This window comes from Melospiza melodia, chromosome 3 (assembly GCF_035770615.1).
Source record: "Melospiza melodia melodia isolate bMelMel2 chromosome 3, bMelMel2.pri, whole genome shotgun sequence".
NCBI classification, from domain to species: Eukaryota; Metazoa; Chordata; class Aves; order Passeriformes; family Passerellidae; genus Melospiza; species Melospiza melodia.
The window spans coordinates 133,794,057-133,809,588 of NC_086196.1; the positions used below are offsets into that span (position 1 = coordinate 133,794,057).

Genomic DNA, 15,532 nt, shown 5'->3' on the forward strand with positions numbered 1-15,532 from the left:
AAAGAGCAGGAATTAAAGTAGATAATTCAATATGGATATAATATAAGGGCACTCCGTTGCAAATGACTAAGGAACATCATAGATTGCTTTTTCACTTCAACTAAAGAAATAAAATCTGTAGAAACCTTTCTGAAGTTACTTACAAGGCCTTGGTGCAGGCGTTACTTGTGTGATGTCACTTTTTATTTAGGCATTTAGACCAGATCACAACAGTGCCTTTACAGCCTCAGAAATCTCTGAGCTAGCAGCTGGGGCTACCAAAGCTTTGCATTTATCCTGAAAGAGTTTACACAAGAGGCACAGACATTGTAGCTTTGCTGATGTCACAGCCCCACACTGTGCATTTACTGCAGAGGCACCATCTGTAAGGCTGAGATGAAATTCAGCTCCAGGCCTTCTCTTCTGAGACTGGTGCTGAAACCCTGCCTGGGTGGCATTTGGGGTGAGAAGGGTATGATTTGAGCAGTCATTCCTTTTAGCCATCCTGTGGGGGTGAGAAGCTGGACAATGTGCCCTGGCACCCCAAATATCCTGGGCTGCATCACCCACATGTGACCAGCAGGCTGAGAGACATGACTCTGATCTGGTGAGATCCCACCTGGGGTCCTGGGTCCAGCACTGGGGTCCCAGATGCAGGAAGGGCATGGACCTGTTGGAATCAGGCCAGAGGAAGCCACAAAGATGCTCAGAGGGCAGGAGCCCTCTGCTGTGGAGACAGGCTGAGAACTGGGGGTGTTCACCCTGGAGAAGAGAAGGCTCCAAGGGAACCTCACTGTGGCTTTTCAGTACTTACAAGAAAGGTGGGAATGGACCTTTTAGCAGGGCCTGTTGCAATAGGGCACGGGGAAAATAGTTTAAACTAAAAGAAGGTTGTTTTAGGCTGGATGCAAGGAATACATCTTTTACAGTAGGAGTGGTGAAACACTGGCTCACGTTTCCCTGAGGAGTTCTGGATGCCTTATGCATAGAAATATTCAAGGCCAGGCTGGATGGGGCTCTGAGCAAGGCAGGAGGGTTGGAGGAGATGACCTTTAAAGGTCCTTTCCAACTCAAAGCGTTGTGTGATTCTTTCCTGTACTAAACAGTGTCTTTGTTATGCCTTAAAGATTCAAACCTCTGAGACAGATGGAGACAAGCTTCATTTGGCACCACCACAGCCTGCAAAACAGTTTCTCATCTCGCCTCCAGCCTCCCCACCTGTAGGGTGGCAACCAATAGATGATGCAACACCTGTCATCAACTATGACCTCCTTTATGCAGTTTCTAAGCTTGGACCAGGTAAGCTTGTGGTCCTTGGGTGAAAACGTGGCAGGAAAAGCAGACAAGAAATTCCAGTGTAGATAATAACTGTAGAGGGAGTTGGCATAGAGCTGGAAGTTGCATTAAAATTTGGATTTCAGTTGATGGATGTCACCTGGTTCTTTCCTTCAGAATGAGTTTTGCCATGTGTAGGCACAGAATTGTGTGTTATCTGCAGCTTGTGAGAGCTGATCAAAGCTTTGCTTACACCATTTATTGTGCTGGGGTTTGTGCCTAGATGACACAGCTGATGGTTTAGGTGGGGACTGGACAAATGTTTGGCTGTGGATGTGAGGAGTTTTTGCTGTACACGACATCTGCTCAGTTCTGCATTCCAAGGTGCAGATTTCTCACTTGAAAAAGTGCACATTCACTGGAGTGGAGAATCTCTCACATTGTTCATTGAGAGAGAACTACTGTTCCCCAGTCCCGGTGGGATTGCTCTGTTAGGAATGCTCATTTCCTGCTGAAAACCAATGCAGGAGGAATAGGATAAGTTGTAGGCTCCCTTAGCACAAGATAAATGTCAATGGATAATGCATCCAGGCTTTCTTCTGTCTTCCCATCTTCAGCTAACGCCAGGAGTTGAAGCTAGCTGGGATTTTCAAGCAATGCTTTCCGTGGAAAATGCACATCTGATAAAACCAAAACTTTATATAGGAAAGGGTTACTTTTGATTTAATTAAGTCATCTTTACAAATAGGTTCCTCTCAAAGCTGTTAAAGCATCTTGGTTTAGAATTTTCAAAATGAGAAAGGTTCCAGTTTCAGGTCCAAGCAGTATCATTTACAAATTAATCTAATTTACATTCATAAGCCACAAGGAAAAAATAGCCTATTAAATTATCTTCATACCGAAATAAAATATTTCATATCCAATCTAATAACAATTGTGGGGGTGAGCTCATGAAAATTTAGCAGTTTATTTTTGAAATTCTTGTGGGATGAGAGAATTGTTTTCTCCCCAGCTGTACTGGGAATGCTGCTTGCTCGCTCTGAGAGCAGCTTCTAATTGCAGACATCTAATCATTGGGGCTTTTGTGCAACTGCACCAAAGGAGCTCAGAGCTGGAGTGCATGGGGAGCAGAAGGATGTTTCATGATTCACAAGGTTTGCAGGATTATCTCCTGTCTTTTTCAGATGGGATCTCTCACAAGAGGAAAATATACATCAGGAGATTCCTATGGTTTGTAGGCAGTAGAAGAAAGCAGTCAGGGGGAAGACTTCATACGATATTGCATATTATTATTTCCAGGAGGGATACTTTGCTTCTAAAATGCTGAATAAAAGAAAAACCAAAAACCTCCTTTTTTTTTTTTCCCCTTTGATGCAGCAGTGTTATAAATGGAAACATGTAAACGAATTCCCGAGCTAGCTGGGTAATAAATCAATTCCTGTTCCGGAGCAGTGGAATGTGAAATATCACTCATTGTCCCACACTCTGGGACAGCTTTGCGTGAAGGTCAAATTCACCCGGATTTAAGGAGCCTGCAGGGAGCAATATGAAAAGCCATTGTGTGCTCTCTTCTTTCTATTTTTAGCACTTGTTAGAGGGATCAATTTTAGTTAACTGCAGCGGCGGGTTTAAAATAGTGTTGCTGTTCTCAGTTGTGCATTTACTATGTTTAGAATTTCATTGAAAAACAAATCCCATTAACACTCGTTTCTCAGTATTGCAGCAGTAAAACACTGCTGGACATCAAACAGCATTGGTAGCCTCAGAGAAGAGATTTTTTTTCATTGAGAAGCACAATTTAAAAATGTAACTATGGCATATCAGCTGTCGAAAAATACTCACTGGGCACAGTTGTTTACAGAGCTGAGAGTGTAGAATCTGACTTCCATGTCTTTAACTTGTGAGGAATCTTTGCTGTATTAAATGCAGTGATTTGTTATAATAAACATCTGAGGACCAGGAAAACTCCTTAGTGCTTCTAAATAGTGAACACTGTCTTTGTATGCCCTCAGCATAAGATGAGTTTTATTGTCCTACTTCACTGGAAATGCAAGATGTACACCTGGACACAGACCCATGCTCCTTTCCCATTCCCTGAATCCAGGTCACCTCCTGCCACAGTATGGTGCCATAATCATCATAGCCATAAAATTAGACACCAAAATAGTCCCTGGTTGCAAAATGTTGGGAGATCTGCTCCAGAGTGTAAGGAGTATGCTGGAAGCGAGGTAGCAGATTTGCTGTGTGCCAGCAGTTTTGGACAGGTGTTTTAGCTGCAGCAGTGACAGGCTGGCATCTTGGGGGTCTGATGGAACAGATTTCTTTCTGTGCTCAAAAGGAAGCTGGTTTTGACCCCTTCACATGGAATTGAGATCAGTGAGGGTGCATTTACTCCTTAGGGAAGGTCGTGGCATATTTAATTAAGTTCCTGGATGATTGATGTATATTCTCACTTTCTACAGATGCAGAAATTAGGCTTTAAATGAGGCATGAACAGAGTGCTGTAGATCAGTCAGAGCCAGGAACCATGACTGTGCCTGGTGCTGACCACCAGCCTACAATCTTTTCAATATATTGCAAATAAAGGAGTGCAATTGTTAATCAGTTTGATGGAAAACACTTCCACTGTCAAGACAACTTCCTGTAGTTCGATATGTTGATGAAGATGTGCAGACATCAGGGCCTGGACTACAGAACAGCCTGGCAGGTTGCAAGCATTCCTGTAGGAAAAAGCTAGCTCCAGGTTAGGCCAGGTGAGGATACAACCTGGACCTGACAGGCAAACAATCAACCAACCACCCCACGTTGCAGACATATTTTATGTGAGAAACCTTTGCAAAGTGGATGGAGAGGGAGTCTCCAGGTCCAGCATGTGTCTACAGCAGAGCTGCTCCTCTCAAAGGACAGGCAGCTGTTTGCCATTTATTCGTGCAGTGATTTGCTAACTATCCTCTTGGCACTAGAATATGCTCCTTCTTTTCTGGAAAGCAGTCCCTCCCTGTCCCTGTCCACTCCCCAGCCTGCCTGTATCTGCTCTCCTTCCCCCACTGCCTCATTCTGCACAACAGATTGCCCTGTATCCCCTCATTTCTAACTCTGCACTCCAGAGTGCCTTTCCTCAGGATCCCAGGTGCCACCCTGACTTCCCCTTGCCAGCCTCAGCCCCTGCTCTGCCCTAGGTTTGGCTCACCCTTCCCTAGGGAAGGGGAAAACAGATGAGAGCAGGACCCTGCCCAGGAAATGCCATACAGAGGGATTTCAAACCATCTCACAAGGCAGATTTTCTGTGCCCAAGTGTTTTCAAACTCTTGTTTGTCATCACTGTGTCAAAGGAAATACTAAATACTTCATATGACTCCCAGGGAGGATTAAAAGGGGATGGAGGGGCAAACAAATGGTGATAGATAAAACTTTTCATCTCTGTCTTCCTCTCCCTGCTGTTCTGTGCGTACTTTTGCCCTTCCCTTCTCTTACCAGGGGCATAGTACAAGAGAGCTGTACCCTGCCCCTGGTAAGAGAAAACTTTCCCTCTGGTTGGAAGAGGAGGGTGCCCAGCTCCTACAACATCAGTAATGGGCTTCCAGGGAACAGCTCCTCCACTTTGCTATGGCAGATTCATGCTGTAGAGGTGTTTTATGGAGGTGTTTTGTGGGATGGGCTGTAGCTCTTCTGTCACAAACATGCACCCATACAAAGGACCTCCTGTTATTTGCATCCTGTTATTTGTAAAGCACTTGGATGAAGGGACTGTAAGTGGAAGGTATTTTCATGATGCTTATGCTGCATTTACATGAAATGGGCAGCTGTGAACTCATTAACCTTTGTTCATGAGTCTGAATTGGGGATGAAGTAGCTACACATTATCATTAGCATTTTTACATTATTCTTTATGTATGTGAGCCTGATCTTTGCTGGACAAAAGGGCCCTGTTAGACAGGAACTGCACCATCAAGGAAAGGTCACAGTATTGACTCACAGAGGGATAGAAAATCCTATACCATTATTTTTAATTCTGAAATATCATAAGTTACTTCTGTGCTCATCTGTCTTGCATCACCCAAGGCTGTGGGTTTACTCCTGGCTCATGAGGTCACAAAAAGTAGGGCCCAGTGACATAAAAGCAGCTGTTCTCATTGTTAAGGGAGAAAACTTCAAATTCTTACTGTTTTTCTTATGCAAAGCAAATGGTTAGAGAGGAACATCACTGCTGTTTTCAGGGGCTTATCAGTAAGTTTTATTGACAAATCAATATAGTGGATGTGCCACAGCTGAATTCTTCCTGAAGCGCAGAGTGTATTTGATAAATTTTATGATAATTTTTTTTAGTAAATTTATGTGAGTTGCCACTGTTAGCTTATATAAAGGTTTAGATTTATTATTACAGGATAGAGATAGGCCAAAGACAGCTGGAGGAGAAAGACCCCTGTCCCCAAGAATCCTTTGGCTAAGCTAGCCTGTAAGAATTCTCCAGCCAAGCAGGAGAAGCAGGAGCATGGATCAGTGTAGGGCCTGGGAACACAGAGAAGGCCATGTCAGAGACAGATGAAGGAGGTCACTGGACAAGTGCTTGGGTGGCAGTACAGAAATAGAAGAATCTTACCTATGTTAATTCAACTTGCTACTCATAGCTTGGGAGAACCTAGGTCTTGTCACTCCAGTGACTCAACCATTGCTTCAGTAGCTGAACTGCTGCAGGCTTAGCTCATTAATTTTTATTCTTTTTATGCTGCAAATGGTGTTTAAGAGAAAAGAAAAAAAAAAGAAACAGGGAAGCAGCAGAAGGGAAGGGCTAATCTGGCTGTACCTATTGGATTTTTTTGTTCTTATCACCTTAGTGTTTTTCTGCAAACAGTGGGACTTTGGAACAAGATATGGCTGTACAAAAGTCCCAGAGTTATTGCTGTCCTGTTCCTAACTCAGTCATGAAAAGGTTTTGTGCTGTTTGCTTACAGAACAGAGTCTGCAGCTCATTTATGCTCAGAAATAACTTTATGCCTTAAAAACCTAATTCATGAGTGCATCACATTTTTGTTTGCAAAGTGACATTAATTGCTGCTGCAGTTCCTTGTGCCAGAGGCATCTGAATATTTTTCCTTGCGTCTGGACTTTATTCACTGTTCTTTTTCAGCAGAAGGAGTGAGTCCTTCTGGGAGGGATTTGAGCAGTAAAAGAGTGTGGCATTTGAAGTGGCATTATTACCTTTTGGGAGGGCAGTGGGTGTGATTTGCTGGGCGGTGCTGCTGTAGGAGGAGGGCACTGCAGAGGGGCTGCCCGCGGTGACAGTGACCAACACAGCCCTTGGTGACAGTGACCAACCCAGCCCTTGGTGACAGTGACCAACACAGCCCTCAGTGACAGTGACCAACGCTGCCTGCGGTGACAGTGACCAACACAGCCCTCGGTGACAGTGACCAACACAGCCCTCGGTGACAGTGACCAACGCTGCCTGTGGTGACAGTGACCAATGCAGCCCTTGGTGACAGTGACCAACACAGCCCTCGGTGACAGTGACCAACGCTGCCCGCGGTGACAGTGACCAACGCAGCCCGCGGTGACAGTGACCAACGCTGCCCTCGGTGACAGTGACCAATGCTGCCCTCAGTGACAGTGACCAACGTAGCCCATGGTGACAGTGACCAATGCAGCCCTTGGTGACAGTGACCAACACAGCCCTCGGTGACAGTGACCAACACAGCCCTTGGTGACAGTGACCAACGCTGCCTGCGGTGACAGTGACCAACGCAGCCCGCGGTGACAGTGACCAACGCTGCCTGCAGTGACAGTGACCAACACAGCCCTTGGTGACAGTGACCAATGCAGCCCTTGGTGACAGTGACCAACGCAGCCCTCAGTGACAGTGACCAACACAGCCCTTGGTGACAGTGACCAACGCTGCCTGCAGTGACAGTGACCAACGCTGCCTGCGGTGACAGTGACCAACACAGCCCTTGGTGACAGTGACCAACGCAGCCCTCAGTGACAGTGACCAACGCTGCCCGCGGTGACAGTGACCAACACAGCCCTTGGTGACAGTGACCAACGCTGCCTGCGGTGACAGTGACCAACGCGGTCCTGGTGCTGCCTGGCGGCATTGACGTCAGCCCAGAGCTGAGAAATTAGCTGAGGCCCGCAGGGAAAATGGGCACAGAAAAACCATATAATTCCTCAATGCAGCACAACCAAGCTATTTCTCTTTTTATATTTTAGCCTATCAGCAAGACCTGTAATGCTTTGCTCTATTTGGATTCAGAGGAAAGGTTGCCAAAAATAGAGCAGTTAAATGTCAACATTAATGGTATCACAGCAGTAAAATATTTCTCACAGCAAGATGCCTGGCTTATAGCTATTATTCACTAGTTGCCTTCTTGTTTTTACGCAAAAATACAGTGTGTCCTCTAGTCTCAAGCCACCCAAGCTTATTTGGACCAGGAATTTGTCAGCACAAACAGCATGGGAGCACAGTCCCAGAACTGTATGTGCTAATGCAGAGCCAAACCTAAAACCCCCTCTTCACATGAATTACTCAGCCACAAAGTGTCAGACAAATAAAACTCCAAATTAGTGCCACAAGCAAGCCATAAGTGCTTTGAGGCAGGGACTGCTGTTTGCTTCCATGGTACAACATGTGGCACTGCTGGCTTCTGCCAGTGATGCAGCATTTAGGAGCCACTCTGCCACAAACAGAGGCCAGCTGGGTTTGCTGGGGCCTCACCTCCCTCATCTCAGAAGATTTTGCAGGCAAAGTTGGTTTTTTTAAAGTCTTAAATTCATTTATAGCAATTTAATTACCAGTGCCTATTTGTATGCCATGTAAAATCCAGAATACATGTAGTGCCAGCAGGCTGAATTCAGGACTCAAAGCCCTATGTCTGATCCTTTGTTTGCCTATGGACTTTTGTAGGTAACCACCAAAGCCCATATGGGTCTCTTAGTAGTTGGACTCCGTGATCCTTGTGGGTCCCTTCCAATTCAAAGTATTTTCTGTGGAAAAAAAAAGCCATGTTCATCTTCCTCAGAGGAGTACTGTGTTGAGACTTAAATAAGGAATGTAGATAGTTAGAAAATATATGTACTGTTTAGGCATTCAGCCTTCTCTAGTGAGCATTTATAGGCTGCTCTGTAATCTCATCTGTAGAGACAAAATTTGTTACAGCCCTAGCTAAAGAGCTTTGGAACTCAAAATCTGTCTGCAGCAGAGATATGGGAGAATTTATTTCTGGAGAAATTAGATTAAGTGTTGAAATCTGTCTGAGAGCAACAACTGGGCTTTAAATGGGACTGAAGGAAAGCCACAGCAAAAATAAAGAATAACCCCAACCTAACAGGTGTGAAATAACTTCAGACCACAGGTTGGATAGGTTGGGTTCCAGTTCATTTTTTAACCATGAAATTTTGTTTTCTTTCTCCTTCCTCTGCCTACTTTGGGGGTTTATTTCAGTGCCATTGGCCACCAATATTAGTACCAAAACCCATTACAGACACAAGGATGTGTGTATTTTATGATGCCTTACAGACCTGGGATCAAACTGCCTCCAGGGGCAGGATTCCCAGGATGTGTTGTGGCAGCTGACAGAGTCCAGCCGTGCTGGTGCTCTCCTGTATTTAGCACACACCCAGCTCCCTACCCGGGTGTGGAGTGTTCTGCAGTCCAGGAGTGCCACGGGCTGTGTTGCTACTCAGATTGCCATCGTTTGATGTGATTGCTTTTCTCTGCTTCCAGGAGAGAAATACGAGCTGCACGCAGGAACAGAGTCTACTCCCAGTGTGGTAGTGCACGTTTGTGACAGCGACATGGAAGAAGATGAGGACCCAAAGAATTCTCCAAAGCCAAAAATCATTCAAACTCGACGCCCTGGTGTGCCGCCGCCTGTATCTAACTGAGCCTCTCCGGCAGAAGCAGCACTTCTCTCTCCTCCAGCACAGCTCTTGGTTTTTGTTTGCTTTGTTCTGTTGAAAGGCAGCCTTTGCCTTCTGAGCACCGGGACATTAAGGTCATTGAAGCCCCTTCACAATAATCAAGCCTCTGTAACAAAAGGGCTAGGAAAAAGATCTTTGTACCTGTAACCATATCACACACCAACTGATAGATCTAGCTGGAAAGGACAAAAGGCTGAGGAAACAAGGGTTGGTTTCAGTCTGAGGATCTTTTCACAGCTGTAATTTGCATACTGAAACACCACTACCAGAGATCGTTTGGGTGGGAATTAGGCCAATATCAGTCTTGATATTCAAACTCCCAGGATTGCTACTGCCCTTCATCCAGCAGCCGGCTCCTCTGCCCTCCTTACTTCCCAACAGTCTTTTTCCCTTTTTCCTTTTTTTTTAAGGGGGGTAGGTGGCTTGTTTTTACTCTCCTAGCAGCTTGGTGGCCTTTGCACCCCCCTGGAATTTTCTGTAAGGAATACCATCTTTGCAACATTTTCAGAAACAACAGAAAAGAACCCTCTTCCAGCAATAGCTGTAGAGAATGGTGGTCTGAAATGGTGGCAGGGATGTGAGATGGAGCTCTCTGGGCTGAGGGGAGAGGCAGCAGCTGCTGGGGGGGTCTGGTCAGTTCCTCTCTCTGGAGAGAAGGGAGCCAGAATATCAGTAGGGATTGTCAATTCGTCTTCTACCAAGGGATGAGTGGTGCTTCTCTTCGGGTCTGAGGGAGAGGAGGTGACTGACTGCTCATGTAAGATGGGATTCCTTACTCTCTGTCATAGCTGAACGTTCCAGTAACATTACAGGCTGAATGCTTTCCTAGTGGTGTGGTGAATAGCCCTGAAATTGTCAGTAATTACTTGCACATCTCTAATATTCAGCCCTTTTCCCTTCCCGTGTCCTGTGCTTCAAAACCGTTTTTGAGCTGTATGCAGTTTGGGTTTGTGGAGGTGAGCAGAGGTTAGTTGATTTTTTTTTTTTCTTTTTTAGGCCAAAGAAAACAGGACCATAATTACACACTTGAAATTAGACTGCATGCAACTGAATCCCCTTTTTTCACCCCATCCTGCATGTTTCTTTCACTTGCAATATATACTGGGTTACAAAAACTGTTCTGTGTTTGCATCATGGCTGACAGCAGACAGGTCCCTGATTCCCTGTCTGGCAGACCTTCCATGATGATTTATTTTTTTAAGGCATACTTGTCATTTGGAGAACATATTTTCTAGACATTTGAGCTCATATTTTGCATATATTTAAGCATGCGCTTAATTTATGCACATGAGTAGTTCCACTGAAATGAATACTGCAGAAACTGAGTGTATGTGTAAGGTATGGTGGGATTTTTAAGCTAATTAGCTGCAGCTGTACTCCCCAAAGTGACTAAAAAATGGCACAGCGAGCCTCTATGGTTTAAAATCCTTTACAGCTTAAAATAAGTAAGTACATCTTGGAAGCTTATTCTAGGATCTGAAAAGTCAGCTTAGGTTCTGCAATCAAGATTTTTGTCATAAAACCTAAAGATCTGGTTTCTGAGGGAGAGTTCCATCACACCCTTAATTAGCAGCAATGCTACAAAGCTTCAGCAGAGTCAGGTCCCCTTTGCAGGGTCTTGGCTTGGCAGCACTTCCAGGACAACAGGCGTGTTGCTCTGCCAGTGAGGACAGGAGATGGCATTCCCAGCCTGCAAGGTGAGGACATCTGGGAATGAGGACTTGTCATTCTCACATAGTTCAGCCTCTGACCACCACAGCCCCTCCTGGTATTTCTTTATGCAGTTCTTTATTTCCATAATGTGATAATTGTTACTGCATTATGGGCATTGTTGTGTGCTGTTACACTGATGGAATACTACTCATTAAATACAGCAGAGACTGAACAGAAAATGGGGCTTTACTATCTTCATGATATAGGTGTGAAGTTTTCTTAAAGTAACTCCTTAGAGGTGCCACGTCAATTATTTTCCCAGTGATACATTTAAAATTGATTTAAGGAAACAAATTGTTAGTCACAGCCTAGGAATGTATCCTGTTTAAAACACCATTTTAGGCCACAAAGGATATTCCAGCAGTAACACCACTGGCTTTTTGAGAACACACCCAGCACTGATGTCCATAGGGTTTAGTTTAGCCCAGTAAGATGATCAGATATCATTGCTAATGGATTTTTTTACAGGCAAGACTGTAGGAGGCCAAGTCTTGTCCTTGTATCCATGTCCTCAAACTTTGGAGAGACATGGTTCTGAACTAAGTACTTTGGCCTCAAATGATATAAAACTACACTGCAAATTAAAGCACTGGACCTTAAATGTTCTTTCCTCAAAGTGCATTTTCAAACAGATTTAAAACGAGGCCTCATTCAGTGAGTACTCCGTGCTTTGGAAAGCTGTGTGGTGCTACCCAGGAGGCAGCAGGACATGGCTCATTGCTTGGAGCATTGAAATAGAAACACAATTACAAACCTGAAAATTCAAAGCAGTCTCTATGGTCAAAGCTTATATATCACCTGTATGTGATAAAATAATGATCATTTTCCTAAAAAAAAAAAAAAAAGGAAGTGTTTCATGTATTATTGGAATAATATCCGTATTATCAAACTATAAGCATTTGTGACTCATGAGAGAAGCTAGTGTTTTACTAAAGGCTGGTTCTTGCCTGACATGGAAAGAATGCTTCTTCCAAAAAATGCTGACTATCTGGAAAGGGAGTTGTTGTCCTGTTCAGTAAATCACAGGCAGAGCCCCTACTAATTTGAGTGGGAATTTGCTTTTCTGAGGTCAGCCACTCTGATTTGCACTTCGCACAGGGCTCCTGCTGGAGCCCTGGAAGAATGGAGCCTCAGTGTTACACTGTGACTCCTGAGGCACAGTGGCACAGCCTACCTCCTTTTAATTTCCTCCCCAAAGCAGGAACTGGAGGGAGCAGCTGGAGGTGATGCCCTAGGGCCTCTGAAGGGTGGACATGGCTCCTGCTGCTCTTTGGAAATTAAAAGAAGAAAATCAGGGGAGTACAGCTGCTGCTTCTGTTGCCTGCTGCCTACTTGTCCTTTCTGACCTCTTCAGAAATGAAACTGACATTTTAATGACTTCCTCACTACAGTTTAAAGCATGAAAACATTTCCAGTGCATGGAGAAAGAGTGTTTTAGAATCTGCTCTTTTGGAACAAAACAAGTAATTTTTGTGGCCTTGATTTTTGTAATTAAGACAAGTGTGCAAACTCCCCCCTTCCTAACATACACAGACACACTCCAGTAAACTTTGTTTTCAGCCAAGAAAATATGGCAAGAGCATCCCTTCCTCAACCATAGCAAGACCACAGCCATAGCCACGGTAAAGTGTTTCAGGTTGTAAAAAATTCTCCCCATGCATAAATTTTGTAGCACTAATTTGATTCTAAATTGGCTGAGAAGGGTGGGTTGTTTTTTTTTTGGTCTTTCCCCCTGCTCTGTCCCATTCAGCAACACTGTAAAAGCTTTCAGCAAAAATACAGATTGTTGTTTATATTGAGGAATGGACTGAACTCCTGGAAGGATGCAATTCCAGTGGTTTGTCTGAGCACTGTCACAGATGCCATGAGCTTTTCCATTGTATTGTACATAACTTTTGAAATATTCTATTTAGTCATATTTTATAGGAGTATTAAAAGGCTACTGGCTAATTAATCACTTTTACACTTGTATAATTCAGAGCTTAGTTTAAAATAATAAATATGGCAAACAGTATTTTTGTGTTCTGCTTGCACTGGTGTTTGGAAAAGCAACATTCAAAGAGTTAAACTGTATCAATAAACTGAGTAGTGTGGTGTATACCCCTGCTAGAACTGAAAATGCTTAAACGTGTGACATAGGCCAAACTGTTTCAGTAGCAATTAAGGGGGAAGCAGCCTTCTTGTTGGCAGGCTATGCCATGTTCCATTTTAAGCTGCTGCAGTTTCACAGTCATGTGAACTTGCTCTGGCTTGCTGTGGATTTGGCTCAGTGTACACAAAAAAAGCTGCAGTGCAGTCCCTGGTGAGCAAAAGCCCAACACGTCCCAGCCCCCTGATGTGGTTCTCACTGTGCTTTTATAATCATGGGTGATGCTGTGGCCATGAGTGCTTGGACAAGGAACATGGCATCCAGCTGCCAGCCAGGCTGGGGTCAGAGGTCTGTCAGCATTCATTTTTATAAAAATTTAAACTAATTGTTGTCTCTTGCATCAGTTTGTGCTGGGTCTTGCAAAAGACTGGAAACTGGGAGATGAGTTTGCTGATAACTGTCCTGTGAAATTCTGATATTGAATTGCTCAAATCTGGATTTGAAAAAATGATTTGTTTTTCTGTGTGCCTGGCACACAGAAATCTTCATTTCTCAAAGGATGATTGTTCATCATTCTGAAAATTAGATCCACTTAAGGAGCCTCAATGGAGAAGTAAAATCTGAGCTCTTTAATTCCTTTGAAAAGGACAGGCCTTAACCTCTGTGTTTTAATCAGAAAAACAAGTAATAGTGAACTTCTTCTGGGGTTCTTACCACCTCTTTTAGAGGTGAAAGGCAGGAAGCCTGGTTTATTCTTCACTTTGAGCACCAGAAGAGCTTCCCCCACCACCGTGAGTTTCTTCATCCACCCAACTGAAATGCTGTGTTTGTGACATGCTGGCTGTGGCTCCTCCTCCGTGCCTGGCACTGGACACAGCACTGGGAAATGAGATTCAGGGCTTCAGCTGGGGATGGCAGAGAGCTGTGTCCCAGAGGACCAGACTGATCACAGTCACAGCACTTTCAGATCCTCTGAAAAATATTCACTGAATTTATTTTTGGTCCTTCTTTAGTGGCAAACACCTCAGCACTCAACTTTTGCAGTTTCAGGCTTTCTCTCACATACTAGTGCGAACGAAATACTTTTGCATGTCCTTGATTCCCTTTTGCCTAAGAGATCACTTTTAATTCTGGTTTATCAAAAAACAAAACCAGCTATGGATTAAAGCCAGACCCTCATTTATGCTCAGCATCATGCAATGCTCTTGACTAGTGAGTTACACTAGCAAAAACCCCAAACACTGCTTTTCCTGGTTTAACCCATCTTCTGGGGGAGTACAGCACATTTCAATATTCCAGGCTCCTCTTAAAAAGAGATGTTTTTATAACAGTAGCTGTGCTCTTTTTTTTTTGAATACATGTAGACTGCAGCATTCAAGGGTAAAAGGACAAAGGAGGAAGTGTTGTAAAAGCTCTTTCCCACAGGTCTATTTGAAGTGTGGAGTATATTTGCTTTGACTTGGAGGGGAGAGAAGCCAGCACTGTTAGAGGCAGAACAGGAGCAGCACTCTGGATGGAATGGCAGGAACCAAGAAAGTCCCTACTGCAGAGATGCTCAGAAAGCTTAAATAAACCAGCCTGAATTGTCTCTCCCCTTCTGTCAGTTTGTTCAGTAACTACACAGATTCTGGGGCTGCAGCAAGAGTCACCTTAATATAGGATTGTGTCCTGATGCTGCAGCTACAAAGCTTAAATAGGGACTTTTTTTAGGGAGGTTCTTGCTGGAGTAAGGCTGGGAAAGCTGTGAAGTGTGAGCAGCCTTGAAGTTAATGAAAAATTAAGATATTCAGAACCTTAAAACAGACTTCAGGATGCAGAGTCATGTACCTGAGAGCTGTACTAAGAGCCCATTTGAATCAGGGGCTCACTCACAACATTAAGAGTATCCAGCAAGAAAGATTAAACCTCTCTATTGTTCTCACCAGAAAATCAGCCTTCTTTTAACAAATTATTGTAACTGATCATATATCTAGTGCGAGAAAGTTGTGTCTACATTAGTGTCACACAGATGTGTTCTCTTCACTGTTGGGTTAATGAAGGTAAATGTTTTGAATCCATTTTAGAGCAGAGTTCTTGTACAGAAACTTCTGACAGAAATGCCATCTGTAAGGACTGGTGGATCCTTAAGTGTCAGTTTGGCAAGTTGTCCTACTGTGGGTAGCTGCAGAAATATTTAGTGTATGTTGTTGTAGATTTAAAAGCATTGCTCATGGTTTCATTCGAGTGTCTGCATTTCTGACACGGATGTGACATATCTGTATATATTATAAATCAATACTATTTTTAACCACATATTTTGTACAAATATTCACATTAGCGCTGTACTTCAATGAAAATCTATTATGGTATTAAACATTTTGGTGGAATTAGCAAACTCCTTGTCCGTGCTTTACTTTCATTTTACATCAGTGTTAAGCAGCTGAGCCATTTCTGGCATCCAAGGCAAATATTAAAATTTCCAGCTATTCATGTTGTTCCTTAAATCCAGGTGCACCTGTACCCTCTAGTGACTGATCCCAGCCACTGCAGAGGCAGCTCCCAACGCTTCTAGATCCCAGA

The 15,532-nt window shown here is 43.9% G+C and overlaps 1 protein-coding gene across 2 annotated transcripts in view; it reads left to right on the top strand.

Annotated features, from left to right (window-relative positions):
* RCAN2 (regulator of calcineurin 2) overlaps positions 1–15,347 on the top strand; it is an 85,532-nt gene extending 70,185 nt beyond the window's left edge. For both annotated transcript variants that reach the window (XM_063153115.1, XM_063153116.1), the window contains 2 exons: positions 1,107–1,278; positions 8,975–15,347. In XM_063153115.1, coding sequence (XP_063009185.1) covers positions 1,107–1,278; positions 8,975–9,135 — 333 coding nt within the window. In that variant the 3' untranslated portion in view covers positions 9,136–15,347. The remainder of the gene's footprint in view (positions 1–1,106; positions 1,279–8,974) is intronic.
* The last annotated feature ends 185 nt before the right edge of the window (positions 15,348–15,532 follow it).